We start from the raw sequence: 18,818 nt of genomic DNA on the forward strand, positions 1-18,818 counted from the left end.
ACACCAGACCACAACACCGGGAGCTTCGTGCCCTACTCTTTGTGAATAGTGTGTGGGTTCTTTAATGTCCCCTGATACTTTGTCAACTACTTTGTTTGCAGCAGCTGCGGCAGATACTACCACTCCCACATTGAACTGGCCAGTCATAAAACATGCAAAAGCAAAAGTCCGGGGGGGGGGGGGCACTCCCATATATGAACTATATAGGAATGTGCCGCTTTGAAGGGGTATGGGTTTCAAGCAGTTTAGTCTGTGATAGGGTATGGAAACATGTTTCCAGAAACGCTAGTAGTGTGTGGATGTTTGCCCAATGTTTCCTAGTTTTGCGCACGGAAGCATTGTTTCCAGCGTCAATTTTTGTCTCCAAAAGCTACAAGAAAAATTTGCTTCTGCTACACAGCAGAAACATTCCGTGTTCCACGCGGCATAAAAACGTGGCAAAACAAGGAAACATCTTTGGAACATGTTTCCAGAAACACTCGTAGCGTGCGTATGTTTCCCCAATATTCCCTTGTTTTGCTATATGGGAAGCACTGTTTCCAGCGTCAGTTTTTGTCTCCAAGAAGCAAATTTTCCTTCTGCTATGCACGCCGTATGTCGGGAAACACGGCAAAACAAGGAAACAATTATGGAAACATGGCCCAGCTCGACCACAATCTCTCGAAGCTCAGTTGGTAAGAGCGCCTAACCGGTATCTGGGAGTCCATGGGTTCGATTCCCGTCTGGGACACAGATTTTTTCTTTGTCCAACGCTCGTGTCATGTTGAACACTTTATCTCATTATTATGGAAACATGTTTCCTTGTTTCGCCATGCCTTTACCCTGCAGTCTACAGCATTGTGACAATTCGTTAATTATTTTCTCCAGGGTTACGCTCCAGCATGTCATTGTGATGGCCTTGTTGAAGTTGTTGGTTTTCAGGGAGTTATGCACATGGTAAGGGAGTCAAAAGTATCATTTTAAGCAATTATGTAGCTTAGTAGATTTTAATGTTAATAGTGTCCCAAATTAGTTTTTTAAAGCTAAATACCTTGACACTATAATAAAGTATTTCATTCATTCATTTCATAATGCAAAATATTAATTTTTAGTAGATATATTTAGCTTATACAAATTGAAGCATTTAGTTACCACACTGATGTACTGATCTGAGACAAAATAGCAACTAGTCTAGTTAAACTTTTTTTATGTAGGTGCTCTTATGCCCTTTTACCCATCTAAAAAATGCCCACCCTCAAATAAACGCCTCATATCTAATAACATCCCCCCTGAGGTGTAAGGTTTGTATTGCCCCCATTTAATAAACGCCCCGTGACTAATAGACGCCCCCCCTCCCACAAGAATCGCCTCATTAGCCAAGGCAACACTCCATAGTGTAAAATCGCGCAATTTAGTTAGTTTCATGGTTGACCTCTGTGACAACGAAGAAATCGATTTCAAATGATAAGCAAACTACACGTCTTATTTGTTTTGTTGACATTGTTACAGTTAAAGTGAAATAAACGCCTTATATCTATTTGACGCTTCCCACTCCCTAAGGACCCCTAAAATTTAAGATACCACTGGCGTTTATAAGATCAGTTACGGCACACCTCCTCTACATTTCGTAAGGAGGCAACTTGGCCGAGTGGCTAAGATGCCAAACTTGAAATCCGGAGGTCCCGGGTTCAGGTCCCATTTTGACCACTTCTTCAGTAGAGTTATTTCACGGTTGTCCCGAGTTCAACTCCTTGGCCAGGCCTGTAAGTAGCCAACGGTTTTGCCTCTTGCCAGTTAGGATTTTTAACCTTGTTATGTTAAGTTTGTGATATCTGTTTATCAAGTTTGAATGCTTGGCCTCACTAGCAAAGTGATCATTAGTGCTAGAACACTGAGCTAGCGAGGATAAACAAATGTCAAATATTTATTATCCCCAGCATGCTGTATCAGTGGAGATGTATAACACTGCGCTTAATTACTGTTGCTTTCATCTTTCCTTCCAAATTAAGTGGCTGAACTTAAATTCCATAATATTATTTTACAGATAATTTGATTTTGTACAAAGATAATGTTTCCGAACTGTTTGTAGGGTCAAATTCAAAGTGGAATCAGAACTGGAATACGACTAGCACAGGGAGCCCAGGTTAGAATAGTTCACCAGTTGTTCAAAAAAGTAACTTTATGTATGATACAGTACTCACCAAAAGTCATATGTCAAGAGTGGAATACTGAAGAAAACGATTTGGAGATTGGGGTAAAAGAGTGATATCGTGGAAAGAATGGGGTAAAAGTGTGGAAGGATGAGGAGTAAAAGGGTAGGGTATGCAAAGACTGTAAGGGTGAGGAAAAAGAGTGGGAGGGTTGGTAAAAAGAGCAAAAGTGGCCTAAGAGAGTAGGATAGTGGGGTTAAAGTGCGAGAGGGCGGGGGTGAAAAAGTGAGAATTGTGTAAAACAGTGAGTGGGGATGGAAAAATGTTTTAAAAAGTGCAGTGAGTACGAATTATCAATCTTAGGGCCTCTTCATATGATCCTGTTACCGAGATCTCGGCTCACTCCTTTTTTCTTTGTAAAACTTTTGATGTGTTCATATGAGAAGGCGGGCCAGCCCGGTTACCGAGATCTCGGTTTCTGCAACCGGGAAGAAAATTTTCCCATATGAACACTTCAGCCCGGTCGCCGGGAGGCAACATTTTTTGAGAAAATAGCTTCCCTTTCGTAACTGGGTGGTCAAAATGGCTTAATTTTACCTTTATAATTTAAGTTACAAGGGTCGACAAAGCTACGATAGACGCGAACAATGCAACTTCATGTGTCGCCATTTTGGTTTCGTTTCTTGAATTTTATCTCGGTCAACCGGGCTAAAATGTTCCATATTAACAGACGTCAAAATCGGTCCTGTTAACCGAGACAGCCCGTAAACCGGACTCATGTGAAGAGGCCCTTATTTCATGTATTTGCTGGCAATGTTTTCGTTGTCACCACTGATATAAAATGTATTAATTTGTGTTGTGTATTGCAGATCAACATCAAACTGAAATCTGAGATGCCTGTACAGATTGACGGCGAACCTTGGATGCAGGCCGCTGGGAATGTGATTGTGCGGCCAATACTCACACAGGTAATGTTGAAGGGGCTGTGTTATATAGTTACCAACTTGGAATACTTTTCATGCCTGTCCACACTTAAAGCTGTTGGAATATAATTAGTCCATGAGTATTGAAACCAGGAGCAGTCAAACTTGTGTTAGGGATTAGGCCATTTCTGAGTTCTTTGTGTCACTATTTCAAATCAAGTCCTTACAAGTGTAAAAACCTTAATCATAGGAAATTAAGTTTTATTCACATGTTTATTTTCATTAAAATCAAACACATTTTCGGCATATAATATTCATGTTAATTCATGTTGTTAAAGACACCCCATAGTCGCCCTGCATTTTGCTTGGGGTTAGCACTACTGTTTGCTTTATACGGTTAGCATTTATTTGGGGTAGGGCGGCAAAATGTTGATCGCCACGTTGAGTTACCATGAAGTACTTGCCTTTTTCCTTCACTTCATAAAAGGTAACTCACTGGAAATTGTGGGCGGGCGGGCAGGCAGAGAATGGCTTGGGCAATATTTCAAAAATTTTGATCCAATTTACAGTGTGAACCAGAAAACCGTGAACACTTTTCTCTATCTTTCATATGTAAATTTCTGCAGAAAACTATCGAATGATAGCTCGAACTGCATGAAATATAAAAAAAATGGACAGAGATGGAGCCAGCAGATTATAAATCGTAAATTATTTGTCAACTTCTTCCTTTACTTCTTCTTCAAAGTATAATCAAAGTGTTTACAGTTTTCGCATTCTCACCGTAACTGCTGTAATTTCACTCCTCATTTTCTGTAGGCCCTGATGTTAACCAAAAGGAAAGTCAAAGTGAAGAACCCAAGAAGACCATCAAGTTCGTCGCGACCCTCGTCACGCACCAACACAAGGAGTATTTTTTATGAAGACTGAACACATTTCTAATCACAGGCTTTTTCACTAGCAAATTGTAAATAGTTTTTGCTATAGTTAGTGTCGTTTGCACCACTCCGTGGTGAAAGGAATGCAGGATCATTTCCTCATCAACCTTAGCTTGTTATCAAACATACTCATTTAGCAGAAAAGCAACGTGGAATTATTATTAGTATTTTGTCCAGTTATTCCTTTACGTGATCAGTGTTACATGTACATTTCTTTAACCTTGTCATGTCAAACATGCAGGTATTACAAATTTGAAAAAAACACGCACGCACACACGCACCCATTTAAATTGTGTTATTACCATTTGATTGGTCTAATAAAAATTTTAAGAACGATCTCTGGCTAAAAATGTTTAAAAATATACGAGCTTTCGACTGTTAGATCTACAGTCTACATATTTTTACCCGTCGAAGACTAAGTCTAACAGTCGAAAGCTAGTATATTTTTAAACATTTTTAGCCAGAGATCGTTCTTAAAATTTTTATTATGCTTAACCGTGGCTACGGTCCTTCAATATGTTTATTTGATTAGTCATTTCTTCGTGAGCAGGTGCAGTTAGGAATTATTTTGACAATTGCCTTGAGATGTTTTACAAACGGTGGCCCTCAACTGTCACGGCAAAACATAAATTCACGGCAATACAAACTCAACTCACGGCAAGTCAAAGTTATCTGACGGCGAAACAAAATTTACTTATGGCAGAACAAAATTAATACACGGCAAAACAAAGTTAACTCGTGGCAACGCAAAGTAAACCCACGGCAAAACAAAATTAAATCAAGGCATGACAAAGAAAACTATTGTTTGTGGCTACTAAATTTAGCGATTTTCTTAGCAAAACTTACCGACTATTTAATTGAGCGATTTTCCGAATATTTTTTTAAAAAGGGATATTGTGTAAACCAGTTTTTAATGAACATTTAGCCAAGATGGAAATAAATTTTCAGGAAAAGAACAAACTCGCTAGAAATTGGCTGAACATTTACATTGTCAGAAAGAACAAAGTTAACATGCAGCATCCATTTTGTAAAGAATTTTTCAAGTCGCCTATGTTTACTTTTGTTTTCCTTTGGGGTGGGAGGGGGGGTACTTAATTTTCCAATTATTAAATATGACCGAGACAAATGTTAGCGAGTACTAAATTTAGCGATTTTCGCCCAACTCGCCAAATTCGCTAAAATTAATAGTCGCTATTAAACAATATACCTGCCAACTCTCACGCCTTGGGCGCGAGTCTCGCGCCTGCCAGTTGAAAACTTCGATCTCACGCCAACTCACGCTTACGAACCAATTTCTCACATCGGAAAATGTGAGTTTTTAAAACCACAAACGACTCACTTTCCAAAAATGTAAACTCAAACCAATGTGAGAAAAGAAAACGCCATATAAAATGAGTAAATGACGATAATTTCCCCGAAATCTCAGAGTTTTGACAAAAAAGCATTGAGAACGAAGTCGTGTTTAGCAAAACACCTACACGCACTGGGTAGGAATATGTTCTGAACGTCTTTGGAATACTTCGGACGTCTTCGGAAAACTTCGGACATTGTCGTATCGTTTTCGGAAATCCTGGCACTCTCAGGATAAAAATCTCACGCCTTTGACCCAAAAAAAGTTGGCAGGTATAAAACAATAGTAACCTTAAAAGGTAGTTGGTTAGCAGTTGTAAGATAACTTTGTCTTGCCATGAGTTGAGTTTGTATTGCCGTGACAATTGTGGCCCACAATAATTTACCATTCTCGTTAAACACTTTCCACAAAACATCTGGGCTACAGGCTAGTCTTGATGTAAAACCAAAATGTACCAAGAATCTTTTATACAAAATGTATCAGACGCAATGAAGATCATTTTGATGCTGGCAGCTGACGTTGGGTAAAAAGAATTTAATAATAATGAGAATTTTAGATAGTATTTTTAATGAATAGTTATTGGTTCACAAAGAATATGTACAGCAAAGCACTAATAACTATGGCTCAGCTACAGAGGAGATTCAGTCTTAAGGTTTATATATTAAGCTTTTTATTATTTAACCTTTTGTTTATATTTTCATCAGCACATACAGTGATAAATCAGTGTAAAGGTGCTTCAAAGAAAATAAACTTTTAAAGACCAGTCTTTGTGGTTTGATTCTTTGTTTTGCAAGTTTCTTCGTATTTTTGTGTCTACTACTTGCATTGCGTGCAGAGTGCAAGATAACAGTCTAACGTTATAGGTCTACAAGAGCTAGATGATTGGCCTGCAATGCGTGCAGAGAGCATGCGTGCAGCAAGCCAGATAAAAATCTAATTTACAGGACTGCAATGCGTCCAGAGAGTAGTAAGCTAACATTATAGGCTTGCAAGCATAGACAGACAATAATCTAACATAGGCCTGCAATGTGTGCAGAAAGCCAGATATTAATCTTGGTAAGCATAGAAATGCAAAGATTTTGGGCTCCTTTGCTCACCAGGACACAAATAAGAACACTGTTTAACCATAACAGTGATTGTTTTGTGAGCAAAGTATGTTGGTCTGTACTATTGTAATTTGTCATTTTTTTCTATTATTTTATGTCATCTGTGTCTGGTTCACCAAGGAGAAGCCAAGCTTTGTAGCTGCGGGGCCTACGTTGCCAGCTAATATTGGAGGATCTCAGGACCATTTGGCCCTTTGCGGGATATGGTCATGTGACCTTGCCAATCATAACAATAGGTGGTAGAACAAAATGGTTCACAGAAATGGAAAGAGCATTTTGAAATTAGTAAGGTTGCCAATTTTGACACCACTGATGCTTAAGCGTGAGATTTTATGGTGGTCTGAAAGTTTTAACAATTTAAAGGATTTTTGAGTTATTTTTTCAAAAATAGCTCTTTAGTCGTCGTGTCCTTGTAATCAGTCAGTGAAGTATGTGTGTTTGTCACACCAATCAGATTTCAGGTACTATCAGAACCAATAAAATTGCAGTTTATAAAGGGGAAGCAATCTGACGTAGTCAGCAATTTCGTTCGAAGTTTTTAGATTAGAAGGAGGCGGAATCGGTGAGTTGTGATTTAACCCTGGATTAAAAACGTTTTTCGTAACGCCCGCCTGCTTACAACGCACACGCCGTGAGCAAAAGGCCCAACACTAACTTGTTATTCGAGCGTACGTTTGATGAGGCTAGCTTTCCATTTGCACAAAGCAGATTTGAAGAATAATGTGGTCATTACTTTTGCCATCCGCTTTGCGAAGTTCGTTGGGAAATTGGAAAGTTTGTTATAAAGTTGCCAAATAGGTTGCGAGTTTTTGAATCAAATTGTGAGCTTCGATACAAAGTTCCCAACTTCGGCCCGAAATTAATAAAACCTTCTATAATTATGTTATCAAAAAGGGCTTTGCTACGCTAAACTGTTGGAAACAAATGTCATAAAAATAAAAAACTTTTATGTTCAGCGAGCCGTAAAAATTTTGTTTCGAACAAATTAGTCTGTCGCGTCGCGTCGGCTTCGATTAAAATCAATAAACCATCCAGTTTCATCCGGTTTACAAACGCAGAAGACTTGAAATTGAAGACAGTGAAGATTATGCCTCACAGAAATCGTTAAATATGTGTTTTCATACAAAAAAGTTAAAATTTGACCAAATTTCTACCTGCATAAAATTTATTTATCGCCAAATCACTTGCGTGATCGCTGATGCGAAACGTTGTCTTGCACTTCAAGCCACTTCAACTTTCCTTGACAAGCTCTAAAATCTTCGAGTTCAGAAATCGCCATGACTTTCGAGCAACATGTCTTGTTTCTCCTCAACAACTAAAACTTCGAAAGTTCAGTCGGGCCGAAGTTGGGAACTTATCGAAGTTCGCAATTTGATTCGCAAACTCGCAACGTAATTGGCAACTTCATAACAAAGTTTCCAATTTCCCAACAAACTTCGCAAAGCGGGCGGCCAAAGTAAACTGAAATCAACTGTAAAACATCTCGTTCAAACATTTAATGAACCGGTACAAGTATTAACTTTGCTGTTAAAAGCAACTACGATCGAGAGTAAAAACAGAATAAGAGCGTGCCATTCCGTGACAATTCGATAACTCAATTAGTTCTTGTTTGTTGAATAGAATTTAGGTTGCGAATGAACGAAAATCTTTGTCGAACAGTTCTGACAGAAAACAAATACTCCAGGTGCACTGCGCTTTAAAGAACTTTCCCGAAGAAAGTGGTTTTTGATTTGATGCGTTTATTACTTCGTTTATTATAGTACTTTTCGTTCAATGTCTATATGGAATCGTGGCTTTTTCGAGAAAAACAAGGGTATCGTGTTACGTTCGTTTTTAAAAAACAGAGGTCTCATGTTACAAAAGTGAGAAAAACAACAATATCATGTTTCAGTGTTTGGCAAATAGCCAAAAGTATTCCGTAACAAACAGAAGTAACACGTTACGGTTGCAACAAAGCTAGCAACAAAATGGCTGCGATCACATCTAGACTACTAACTATAGTTAGGACGGCGTTAACTATAGTTAGCTATATTTTTAATGTGACCGCTTCTCTGTTCGCCCTAACTATAGTTAGAAAATTTACGCCTCGCTGATCCAAAACAATACACACTAACTATAGTTATACCCAAGCAAGGTTCATGAGTTAGTCTTAAGTTTACAAACGAAAAGCCAATCAGAATGCGACAATTCTTTTCGCACGTGCGAGATGAACATAAATATGCAAAACAAAGCGTCAAGGGAAGGAAAACAAGAAAAACAACATGCCAAGAAATTACATATCATCAATGTTAGCAAAAATAAAGCTTGAATTCTTCGGTTTCTAGCATCCTTACTTCATTTTATTTTCTTCAACGCCGAAATGCCGTGCAAAAATAGAAAAAAATAGAGGAACAACTGGACACAAATAAACAACAAGGGCTGTCATGAACTAATTTAAATACCAAATTATTCACAACCTAATCAGAACTAACTATAGTTAACTGCATTGGTGTGACCGCAAAGACGACAGAAAGCACTAACTATAGTTAGGTATGACGTCACGTAACTTGAGACTAAAGGTGGATTTCCACTGTCGCGTTTTTGTTTACGCACGTTAACGCGCGTAAAAAATATAAACGTACGTAAAATGAAATTTTACGCGCGCGATTACGTGCGTCGAATTTACGTTGTCCAATTTCCAATGCCACGTTTTTTTCCAGGTATTTACGCACGTGACGCGCACGTTTACGCGCGTAGCGATTTTGGGGTTTTGAAAAAAGTTGAACCGAGTTCAACTTTTTTCGCGGCTGTCTGCGGTTACGCAACGATTTACCCAATCATACTTTTGGATTTCGTCACATGACACCACTAACCATGTGGAAAACCATTTTGTTTTAAATCGCCCTTTAATTCAAGATTCTGCTACTTACCTTCAAAGCTCTCCATCAACAATCTCCTATCTACATTCAAGATTTGCTAACGTACTACCAACCTTCAAGAACCCTCCGATCATCACACTCTTCACGTCTCAACCCTGTCAAATTCCACCTCAAGTCCTATGGATCTCGAGCTTTTTCTGTTTCCTCGCCTGAACTTTGGAACAGTTTGCCTGTTTTTATCCGCTCGTGTGACAATTTAAGTTCTTTTAAATCAAAACTCAAAACGTTTCTTTTTAAAACTTATTACTCTTAGCGATTTTTACTTTTTATTACTTTTAATGCAAATTTTTAATTTTAAGATTTATTCAGCTAATTTTAACAAAATTTTTATTGATTTTATTATATATATATATATATATATTTTTTTAAACATTTGTAAAGCGCCTAGAGCAGGCCTGGATAGGCGCTATAAAAATATATTTATTATTATTATTATTTACTTGGGAAAACATTCAGATGTAAAAACACTTCTCATCGAGAAAGTCTTAACATTTCAAGAAATAATCTATAGAACTGGCTACAGAACCAAATTACACGAACGCAGTAGTGAAAGAAAACGCCTGGCGTCAGGTCACGTACACTTTGAACCGGGAATCCGGGAAGGTCGCCTCAAATCCTCTTTTACTTGATGGTGTCTTTCGGAAGTATTTATAAAGTGCCTCTTGGTCATATTCACGCATTTCTTTTTCTAGCGTTTGGTACAAAGTGTTTTCATGGCAGCCATGTTGGAAGAGTCAAACAACAAGATATTTGCATAAAAATGTTAATGATTTTTTCCCAAAGGAAAAACAACTTTTTGTTTCACTTCTCCAATATGGCCGACAATCACGCACTCTATTCACCAACTTGATAATTCAGTATGGCGGGCATTTACGCACGTTCAACGCGCGTAAAAAGGAAACGCTTTTTATTACTTTTTACGCGACAGTGGAAATTTGCCTACGTATCTTTTTTTACGCACGTTTTACGTACGTAAATATTTACGCGTCAGTGGAAATCCACCTTAACTATAGTTAAACTTTAGTTACGTCGTAGATGTGACCGCAGCCCATAACCGCTTAAACAGAATAAGAACGTGCCATTTTGTGACATTTTGATAATTGAATTAGTTTTTGTTTTTCAATTAAATGATGAAAATTTACATATTGAGTAAAACAGTTCTGATGTATCAAAATGCACGTAAAAGTTATTTTGTTTGCAAGCAAATTTTGTGCAAAAAGTGACTTCGTGGGCCGCCAACTCAACCCATGGCATAAACCATCCCAACAGGACAATCACCCAGTTTCACCCCAAGCCACCCCATAAATTGAAAAAATAACTCCTGCACGCTTAGCGTGCCTATGTTTATGCTGGATGGCAGGCCTTGCCATACAGCAACTTTTTTCTATAAAAATCTTCTATTAAATTTTTCAAACTTTCAAACCACCACAAAATATCACGCTTAAGCATTAGTGAGCACAAAATTGTCAACCTTGTGTATTTCATCATGTTCTTTCCATTTCTGTCAACCATTTTGTACTACCACCAACTGTAGTCAATTATAATTCATCTCAGATAAGCTGAACAATGGAGGATAGTTTTATTTCTTTTTATTTTTCTTGCTTGACTTGGCTTCAACTTTGGTAGGTTCTTTAGATGCCTTTTTATACAGGTAATACAAAATCATTCCAGCCAGTAATGGCCAAAATCCTATCTGTAGCAGTAGCTTTGGATCGAACAGCGACTTCCTCTTGATTGACATGAGTTCCGTGGTAAAAATAAGTACAGAATTTGCTGTGTAATGAAAAAAAAGTAAAGAGTGTGTTAGGTGTGTTACAGTAGTGTAGTACCCAGGGTCGTACCTAGCTGGGGGGCAGTTGCCCCCGTCTGGAAAACTAAAAAACTAAGAAAACTAAAGTAAAAAAAAAGAAAAACTAAACTAAAAAACCCCAGTTGCCCCCCACAGACAAAAAATCGTAGGCACGGCCCTGGTACCTCTCATAAGCTTGTTATTCTACTGGTCGTCTAGTGTAGCAGTTGCTATTTAGTGGGGCACTGTTCCTGTTGTTTGTTCTTTTGTTCTCTCAAGGGGTAGCAAGCCATTCTTTTGAGACCTTGTAAGACCTGCTACCCGACATATATGTTTTGATCAAATGCATCCCAATGTTTACAAAGTCTATGTTCACTTGGCAGGGGTTTCATTAAGGGCCAAGCACAGGGCAAATTGACCAGATGTGAACAGGACTTTGCCCGGCTGTTTTCAACATCTGAACCGACTTTAGTTTACCAATGAGGGTAGGGCCTTGCAGATACTTTGCCTGGGTGCCAGGCCCTGATGCCCACCTGCTCAAAACCTTAATGAATCTCCTGACATGGTCCATAATGGTAGCAGGTCGTGACACCCCATTGCACAGTTGCCCCAAGTTACATTGCCCCAATCCAGGTCACGTCGTCCCAAAAATGAAGTTACGCTTGCCCCAAACACTAAAGTTATGTAGCCCCAAAACAAGTTCAGTCACCCCCTAACTTAAGTTAAGTCTTTTTATAGTGTTTGAAATACTACCTACATGTATGACTCGTGTAAAGGAAATTCCAGTGAATCCCCATTCTCTCTTTAAAAATATGGCTTTTTAGACCCCACCTAGTACTTGGAATTTCCAGTGATCTTCCATGGGGTGGGAAGGGATATTTTCTGGAGCTGCACAATAATTTATAATGTTTATTCATTTGGCCTTCCAATGTCGCAAGAAGTGTTGGAAACACGAGTTAATCACAAGTAGAAGTTATGCTTGGATATGTGTACTCACGTGGAATGACATTTTCAACTCCACGTGCTCCATAGCCCAGATGTGGAGGTATAATCAACTTTCTTTTTTCACTGAAATGAAACAGTCAACATTTCACTAGTCAGGACAGTTTTTTAAAAAAGGCTTTAAGGCATCAGTAAACTCACACTGCAGGCCTATAATTGATTCCTTGTCTGCTACACAATGATATTTCATGACAATATGCAGCAGAAAATTTTGACATTATAAACATAATGAATTTCCTCTTCCTAATAAGAAAAATGAACTTACCCCACACACATTCCTTTTATGCCCATCTCCCAACCTGTTAACAACAGAAGAAAGCTAAGTTTTAGAAATGAAATGTTGGGATGTTTTGCTTTGTACTAACTAGGTAAAAAAAGCCTCTACACAGAAACACCCCAGGGGGGTACTTGCAGTATACATGATGGGGGGGGGGGGTCCAACGGAGCTTCATATTGGGAACCCAAAAAATACATGAGCCTGAAATTTTACACGCAAAAAAATACTTGGCATCAAAATTTTCTACCCCAAAACGTACAAGACCTAGCACCTCGATACTGATTTATTCAATCAAACAGACTTTAAGACCTAAAAAAATACATGACAGATCTTTTGACCGAAAGAAAAACCCGAGAGTGTACAAATTTTCAACCCCAAAAAATACGTCTGACCTCCCAGTCATGTATACTGCAAGTACCTCCCCCCCCCCCCCCTGGGAGAAACACCCTTTTGACTGCCGTATTAATTCTCAGGCACCATTATGTGCATTTCGCTGGCAAGAAGCAGAAAACACAGATTGCAGGGCTTGACATGGTTAATGGCTGGTGAAATAGAGACTTTGCCAGTACAACATGTACACTGGCCCACGAAACTTAATGCCAATTTCTCACGCCTGATAATGATATGATAATGTATTTATATAGCGCATTTTTCATATGTATATGTTCAAATGCGCTTCACACGTACTTCACACGTACGCCTGTTGAAAATCTGAGTTATTACAACCATAATTAAGCACACTTTCCAAAAATATGTGAACTCAAACCAATGTGGGAAACGAAAACTCCATGTAAAATGAGTAAATAACGATACTTTCCCTAACATCTCCGAGTTTTGACAATAAAAGCATTGGGAACAAGGTCGTGTTTAGCAAAACACCTCCACACACTGGTATCGGGATATGTTTGGAACATACTTCGGAATACTTCGGACAGCTTTGGAAAACGTCGGGCATGGTCGTATCGTCTTTGAAAATCCCAGCACTCTCAGGATAAAAATCTCACGCGTTCGACCCAGAAAAAGTTGGCAGGTATGCAAACTGCGCTCCATCCAAAGAAGGACAGCTGGGGATGGATGGGCTGAGGCAGTTCTTTTGGTTTTATGAGATGAAATGATTAAAATTATTTTTATTATTAAACAAAATAATGATTGCATGATGTCAGCCAAACAATTTCTCTACAAGGCTAGGGCATTATCTATCAAAGTGACATTTCAGAATTAATACGGTATTTATTGCATTTTGTAGTTATACATATTAATTAACATTTATTAATTAACTTGTTTGCAACAAGTTTCATGTTTCCACTACCTTTTTTTTTTTTGTTATTTATTAATTGCTTGCAACAAGTTTCATGTTTACACATACCTTTTATGACCTTTCCTTTGCCCAATTGGAATTCTAGGGGCTCTCTTCCTTTTGCAAGGGATGAATCAAACATTTGACCATTTTCCAGCTTACCCTAAAACGTTAATAAATATTTATATTTTAAAAATAAAAAAGTAAAGATCTTACTGAATTAAATTGATTTTGCCTTATAACACAACCAAGAGATACATACTGTGTAGTGTACAGACACAATGTCTCCATTATCCGCTTTGTCTTTGCAGGTGCCAGGTTTGTACTAGAGAGATGAAAAAAATAAACACAAATTTTATGATTTGTTGTCTTTTGTAACACTATGCCCTCCCTATTTTTTTTTTTAGCAAAGTGATAAGAAAAGTGTAGTGGAACAATAAATTCCTCACTCAGTGGCTTATCAGATAATAATTGGCAACAAACTACTAATTACCGGCACTCATATTTTTCTGCAGGCTGCAGAAAATATTATTAATAATAAACCTTAAAAAAAAGTCAACTGACAGAAGCATGCAACTGACCCAATTCCATTGTCACCATAATGTTAAGTGATAAACTTTTGATTTCCTGGTAACTAGGTTAATAATTTGCTCGTCACTACGCTACGGTGTCATCTTTCATCCATGTGTTTGTGTCCCAGTAGTACCAAACGTTAATTCTTCGCTCAGTGTAATTTCCTGGCAATGAAGTGGTTTCTACCATTCCTTGGCTACTTTCTGTGGAACCCCTCTATTAAGTGACCACATGTCATTTCCTAAATCTGGCCACTTGATATGGGTTTGACTATTAATACTAATTTTGGGCAGATGGATCATGGAGAGGGTACATTTATTTGTTGTGTCTTAAATTTATCTTTGGTTTAAAAGTCTTTTAACCAATCTGATTTTTATTTTATTTTTCCTTCACAGTCTCATATTCATTATCACAATCTAAAACAAAGGAAAATGAAAATCTTACTGTAGTCTGAAAAATTTTAGATCCCAAAACAAATTCAAACCACAACAGATACATAGTAGAATGCAGGTACATCGCCATGGAAACATCACCTGTCCACTAATAAATGACAATAACTGAATTAGGTGTTTATTACATGAAGTCATCATACGCAGAGCATCATAATTGATGGGCTCAGTGGAAAAAGGGCAGTTGCGATTTTTGACTATAATTGAACATCATGGAAACAACTCCAGATTTTACATGTAGGTTTGTTTATGTCTGCAAAACTTTTTCCTGTTTTCATTTCCACTGGATTTTGCTGCGTTTTCGAGAAATAAATATGTATGCAAAAGATCTGGTTTGTCCAATCGGCATCTTTTGAAGTTCCTTTGTTGCGTTAAAATAAAGGAATTCCTAAAGATGAGGAAAAACTTTTTTAATAATTTATTTAAAAGCCAGCGAAAATATATTTAGTAAAATGTTGAACACATGTAAACAAACCCGCACACAAAATTTGGAGTTCTTTTGGTATTTTTCTTTTTTACCCAAAGCCCTTTTTTCACCGAGCCCTTCAATTACTGTCGTGACAAGGAGTGTTGTTAATGACTGATATTCCAACAAATATATCTGAACTGAAGTCATCTTTGGATTCGAGAGCTGTTGGATCACTTGGCAACTAACATGCCGATTTAAGTGTTCAAATAATATATTTACTGTTACCCAGCAAGAAAATTTTTATTCACCAGAGGAAGTCATCTTGTCAAATTCTAATCAGAAAAATTCTCCAAATGCGTACTACTTAAAGAACAGTATGCTAAGGAGCACCTATTTTTATCCTTGGGACTTAAAATGTGAAGACTATCAACTGTAATATTTATATTAAAAACTGCCCGAAAGTCTGTTGTTAGACTTTCTCATACCACGTCTTCAGGTAAAACATAATATTCTTGATTTTGACATATTGCTTCTTAAGGTAATGATTTAAGTCATTTAATAAACTTAATGTATTTACTTTGAAAAAATCCCACATTAAAATTTACAAAAAATTGGCAATATGAAATTATAAGGATTTTAGAAACAAGCATGTTGTGTTTAAAAGAGGCTGCAAGGCACAATGAAAAATTTCTCAGTCACATTTAATTTTTTAGCTTTTTATTTTAAGAAAAAGGGAACAACATTACATACACTACTGATCAATAAAGATTAAGGCCTAAATTTAAGCCGAGATATTGAAAATTAACATAATTAAGATGTATATAACATTCTACATTTATTTAGCTGTACCTTTCATTTTATCCTAAATGATTCACTTGTGAAAATGCGATTTCAACTATTTATAAAACTAAAGAAAATGAATAATTTCCTGATAAAATCTCAGTGACACCCTGAGTGAACACTTTTTGAGGCATTATTCAGACCAATCTATATTTACAATAATAATTTTATTATAAATAATTGATTTTCAAAGCCAAGATAAAAATCACTGCTTATAGGATAAGAATTGTCATGCATAATTAATTCATAGCATCAGTTGACATCACCTGCTGGGACTTAGCTATACAAATTTATACACCAGTAAAAACAGCAAAATAAGTTTTCTCTTTTCTCAAATGAACACTCTAAAATTGTATCTGAGAGCAAATTAAAAAGGAACAAATTAAAAATACAGCAACATAAATCCGTAGCTTCAATTTTTCCTCAGTGGCTGCACTGAATTGGAAAAAAATGAAACTTATTTTGATTAAGCTTATAAACAACAGATATTCAAGATTTTGAATGGAAATTATGTGGAATTAAATGATACATCCCTAAAAAACTGATTTTTTCTTATTCTTGAAGGTATTTTAAAAACAGCATTGCATGATAAATTCTTAAGTGTATATTTTTCAGCAAGGAAGCGATTAAACAGCCACATTCACCGCAAGAATTACAGGCATACAAAATTACACATTCTTATCTGTATCACAACAAACTTCAGTTCGCCTCCCTTAATTATGAAAATATCGAATTTTGCGATAAAAATCCCTTTACCGCTGATTTGAACAATGCAACTGTTATGTACATATATACTAGTGCATAAATTTACTTTCGTTTTTCCTAATAATGCGTCTGAAAAGATTTACGTGAAATTTAGAACACTTTGAATAAAGGCAGTGTGCGAGAGAATGGGAGTGTTCGCGCAAGATAATCGCGAGGCAGAACATGTTTTTACGGTGGCCGATAAGAACAAAACACAAACACAATTCCAACAACACAAACACAAAACTTGAAACACAATCACATTAAAACCCACAACACAAGCACAAAACGTGAAACACAAACACAAAACCTACAACACGAAAACAAAATGTGAAACACAATCACAAAACCTACAACACGAACACAAAACCTACAACACGAACACAAAACTTGAAACACAATCACAAAACCTACAACACGAACCTAAAACCTACAACAAGAACACAAAACTTGAAACACAATCCTCTGACAATCACAAATCTCACAACACAAACAATGCCTGCAACACCAACACAAAACTTAAAACACAATCACAAAACCCACAACATAAGAAAAAAACGTGAAACGCAAAGTATTAACACATTATTACTATATTAACACCGGCACAGAAACCTGGAGCCTGGATACAAAAGGACATTATTCGGCATACATACAGATACATCCATACATGTTTATTTCAAATTTCATATATAATAAAAGACACCGATAAAAGGGGGGTTCCGAGGTTAGTCCTATTGATGAAACTCCCGCCAAAAAATAGAAATATGCTAAAGAAGGAATAAAAATTACAATTTAAATTATATTAAAAATAAATGAAAGGTTAAAAATGTATTTAAAAAGTTAAAATTTCAAGATACTATTTTGAAGCTGTTTTAATATAATTTGCAGAAGTGTTGCTCTGCGGATGGACTACCTACATCACCCTTTCTATATTATTTTGCATCGCTTGAAGATTGCATTCGCTCGACTGGAGTGCAGGCTACAAGTATACTAGCATTGTAATTTTTCTAACTACGTAAAATGGAATTCAAATCAGCCTAAGACAGCTGAAAAATCTGATCAACATTAAATACAATCTTCGAAGGAGAAGAAGTCACTCCACGGACAACGAAATAAGGCGAGCTGTGCGTTATATATGTTGATGGGATATAGCGCAATGACAAGATGTCTTAGAACGAGACGCAATTTAAGTGTATCTCGTGACACTGTATTGAGACTCCGAAAAAAAATTGATCCTGTTGGAGTTCAATAAAGAAGAGCAAGACGTCTTCAAAGACGCATTTACAGTTGCCCAGATCCTAACGCCACTTGGCATATTGATGGTTACGACAAACTGACTCTGTTGGTTTTTGGGATAAGTGATTGCATTGACGGTTTCTCGCGAAGAATAATTTTTTTGACAGAGGTCAACTGCTATCTTAACACACAATCACGAAAGGCTTGGTCACGCGGGAAATCCCGAATAATGTCCTTTTGTTCCCACGTTTTAGTGTTGTGGGTTTTGTGATTGTGTTTTAAGTTTTGTGTTGGTGTTGCAGGTTTTGTAATTGTGTTGTAGGTTTTGCGGTTGTGTTTTGAGTTAGTGGGATTGTGTTTCACATTTCGTTTTCGTGTTGTAGGTTTTGCGTTTGTGTTTCACGTTTTGCGCTTGTGCTGTGGGTTTTGTGATTGTGTTTCAAGTTTTGTGTTTGTGTTGTGGGAATTGTGTTTGTGTTTTGTTCTTATCGGCCACCGTATGTTTTATCTAAAAAAAACGTTCGTTATAGATGCACAGCCTTTAAAAATAACAGATAACCAAAATGAGAATCTAATCGCGCACGAATTGCAATCAGATCGAAAAAACAATAGTGTACAATTTCATAGAAAGTGAAAGCCTACCTCAACAATTGTTTCTAAATCTTTCTTCTTCTTTGCTCCTGTGGCGTACCCATTAAAAAGCACAAGAAAAAGACTAAAAATCAGTAACCTGTAGATCTGCTCCATTTGAAATCATTATCTAATTAACTGTATCTTTCTCGAGTGTAAGTTTATCTTATCAAGGCAAATCAAACCAGGCGCGAACTGTCCGCGCTGCGC

At 37.1% G+C, this 18,818-nt stretch overlaps 2 protein-coding genes across 5 annotated transcripts in view; one reads left to right on the plus strand and one right to left on the minus strand.

The window, feature by feature from the left end:
• LOC144665603 (diacylglycerol kinase theta-like) overlaps nucleotides 1–6,098 on the plus strand; it is a 30,870-nt gene extending 24,772 nt beyond the window's left edge. For all 4 annotated transcript variants that reach the window (XM_078526858.1, XM_078526860.1, XM_078526859.1 and 1 more), the window contains 4 exons: nucleotides 868–936; nucleotides 2,069–2,122; nucleotides 2,999–3,097; nucleotides 3,869–6,098. In XM_078526858.1, coding sequence (XP_078382984.1) covers nucleotides 868–936; nucleotides 2,069–2,122; nucleotides 2,999–3,097; nucleotides 3,869–3,979 — 333 coding nt within the window. In that variant the 3' untranslated portion in view covers nucleotides 3,980–6,098. The remainder of the gene's footprint in view (nucleotides 1–867; nucleotides 937–2,068; nucleotides 2,123–2,998; nucleotides 3,098–3,868) is intronic.
• Nucleotides 6,099–10,936: 4,838 nt separating this feature from the next.
• On the minus strand, nucleotides 10,937–18,803 carry LOC144666013 (FK506-binding protein 2-like). Its single transcript, XM_078527351.1, has 6 exons — nucleotides 18,621–18,803; nucleotides 13,990–14,052; nucleotides 13,797–13,890; nucleotides 12,419–12,452; nucleotides 12,149–12,219; nucleotides 10,937–11,135 (listed from the first exon to the last, which is right to left on the minus strand). Exons 1-6 carry the CDS (start codon nucleotides 18,723–18,725, stop codon nucleotides 10,942–10,944), a joined length of 561 nt encoding a protein of 186 aa, XP_078383477.1. The 5' UTR covers nucleotides 18,726–18,803; the 3' UTR covers nucleotides 10,937–10,941.
• Between the last annotated feature and the right edge of the window lie 15 nt (nucleotides 18,804–18,818).

This window comes from Oculina patagonica, chromosome 9, assembly GCF_052425735.1.
Source record: "Oculina patagonica isolate OP01 chromosome 9, crgOcupat, whole genome shotgun sequence".
NCBI lineage: Eukaryota > Metazoa > Cnidaria > Anthozoa > Scleractinia > Oculinidae > Oculina > Oculina patagonica.

What these genes read in the sequence shown, in the direction of transcription:
- LOC144666013 (XM_078527351.1), bottom strand. Translation starts at nt 18,725, where the DNA reads ATGGAGCAGATCTACAGGTTACTGATTTTTAGTCTTTTTCTTGTGCTT. An exon ending in CAAAGGAAAGGTCATAAAAG is followed by an intron (nt 12,453 to 13,796) that starts GTATGTGTAAAC and finishes TGTTGTTAACAG; the next exon opens with GTTGGGAGATGGGCATAAAA. An exon ending in ATAAAAGGAATGTGTGTGGG is followed by an intron (nt 12,220 to 12,418) that starts GTAAGTTCATTT and finishes GTTTCATTTCAG; the next exon opens with TGAAAAAAGAAAGTTGATTA.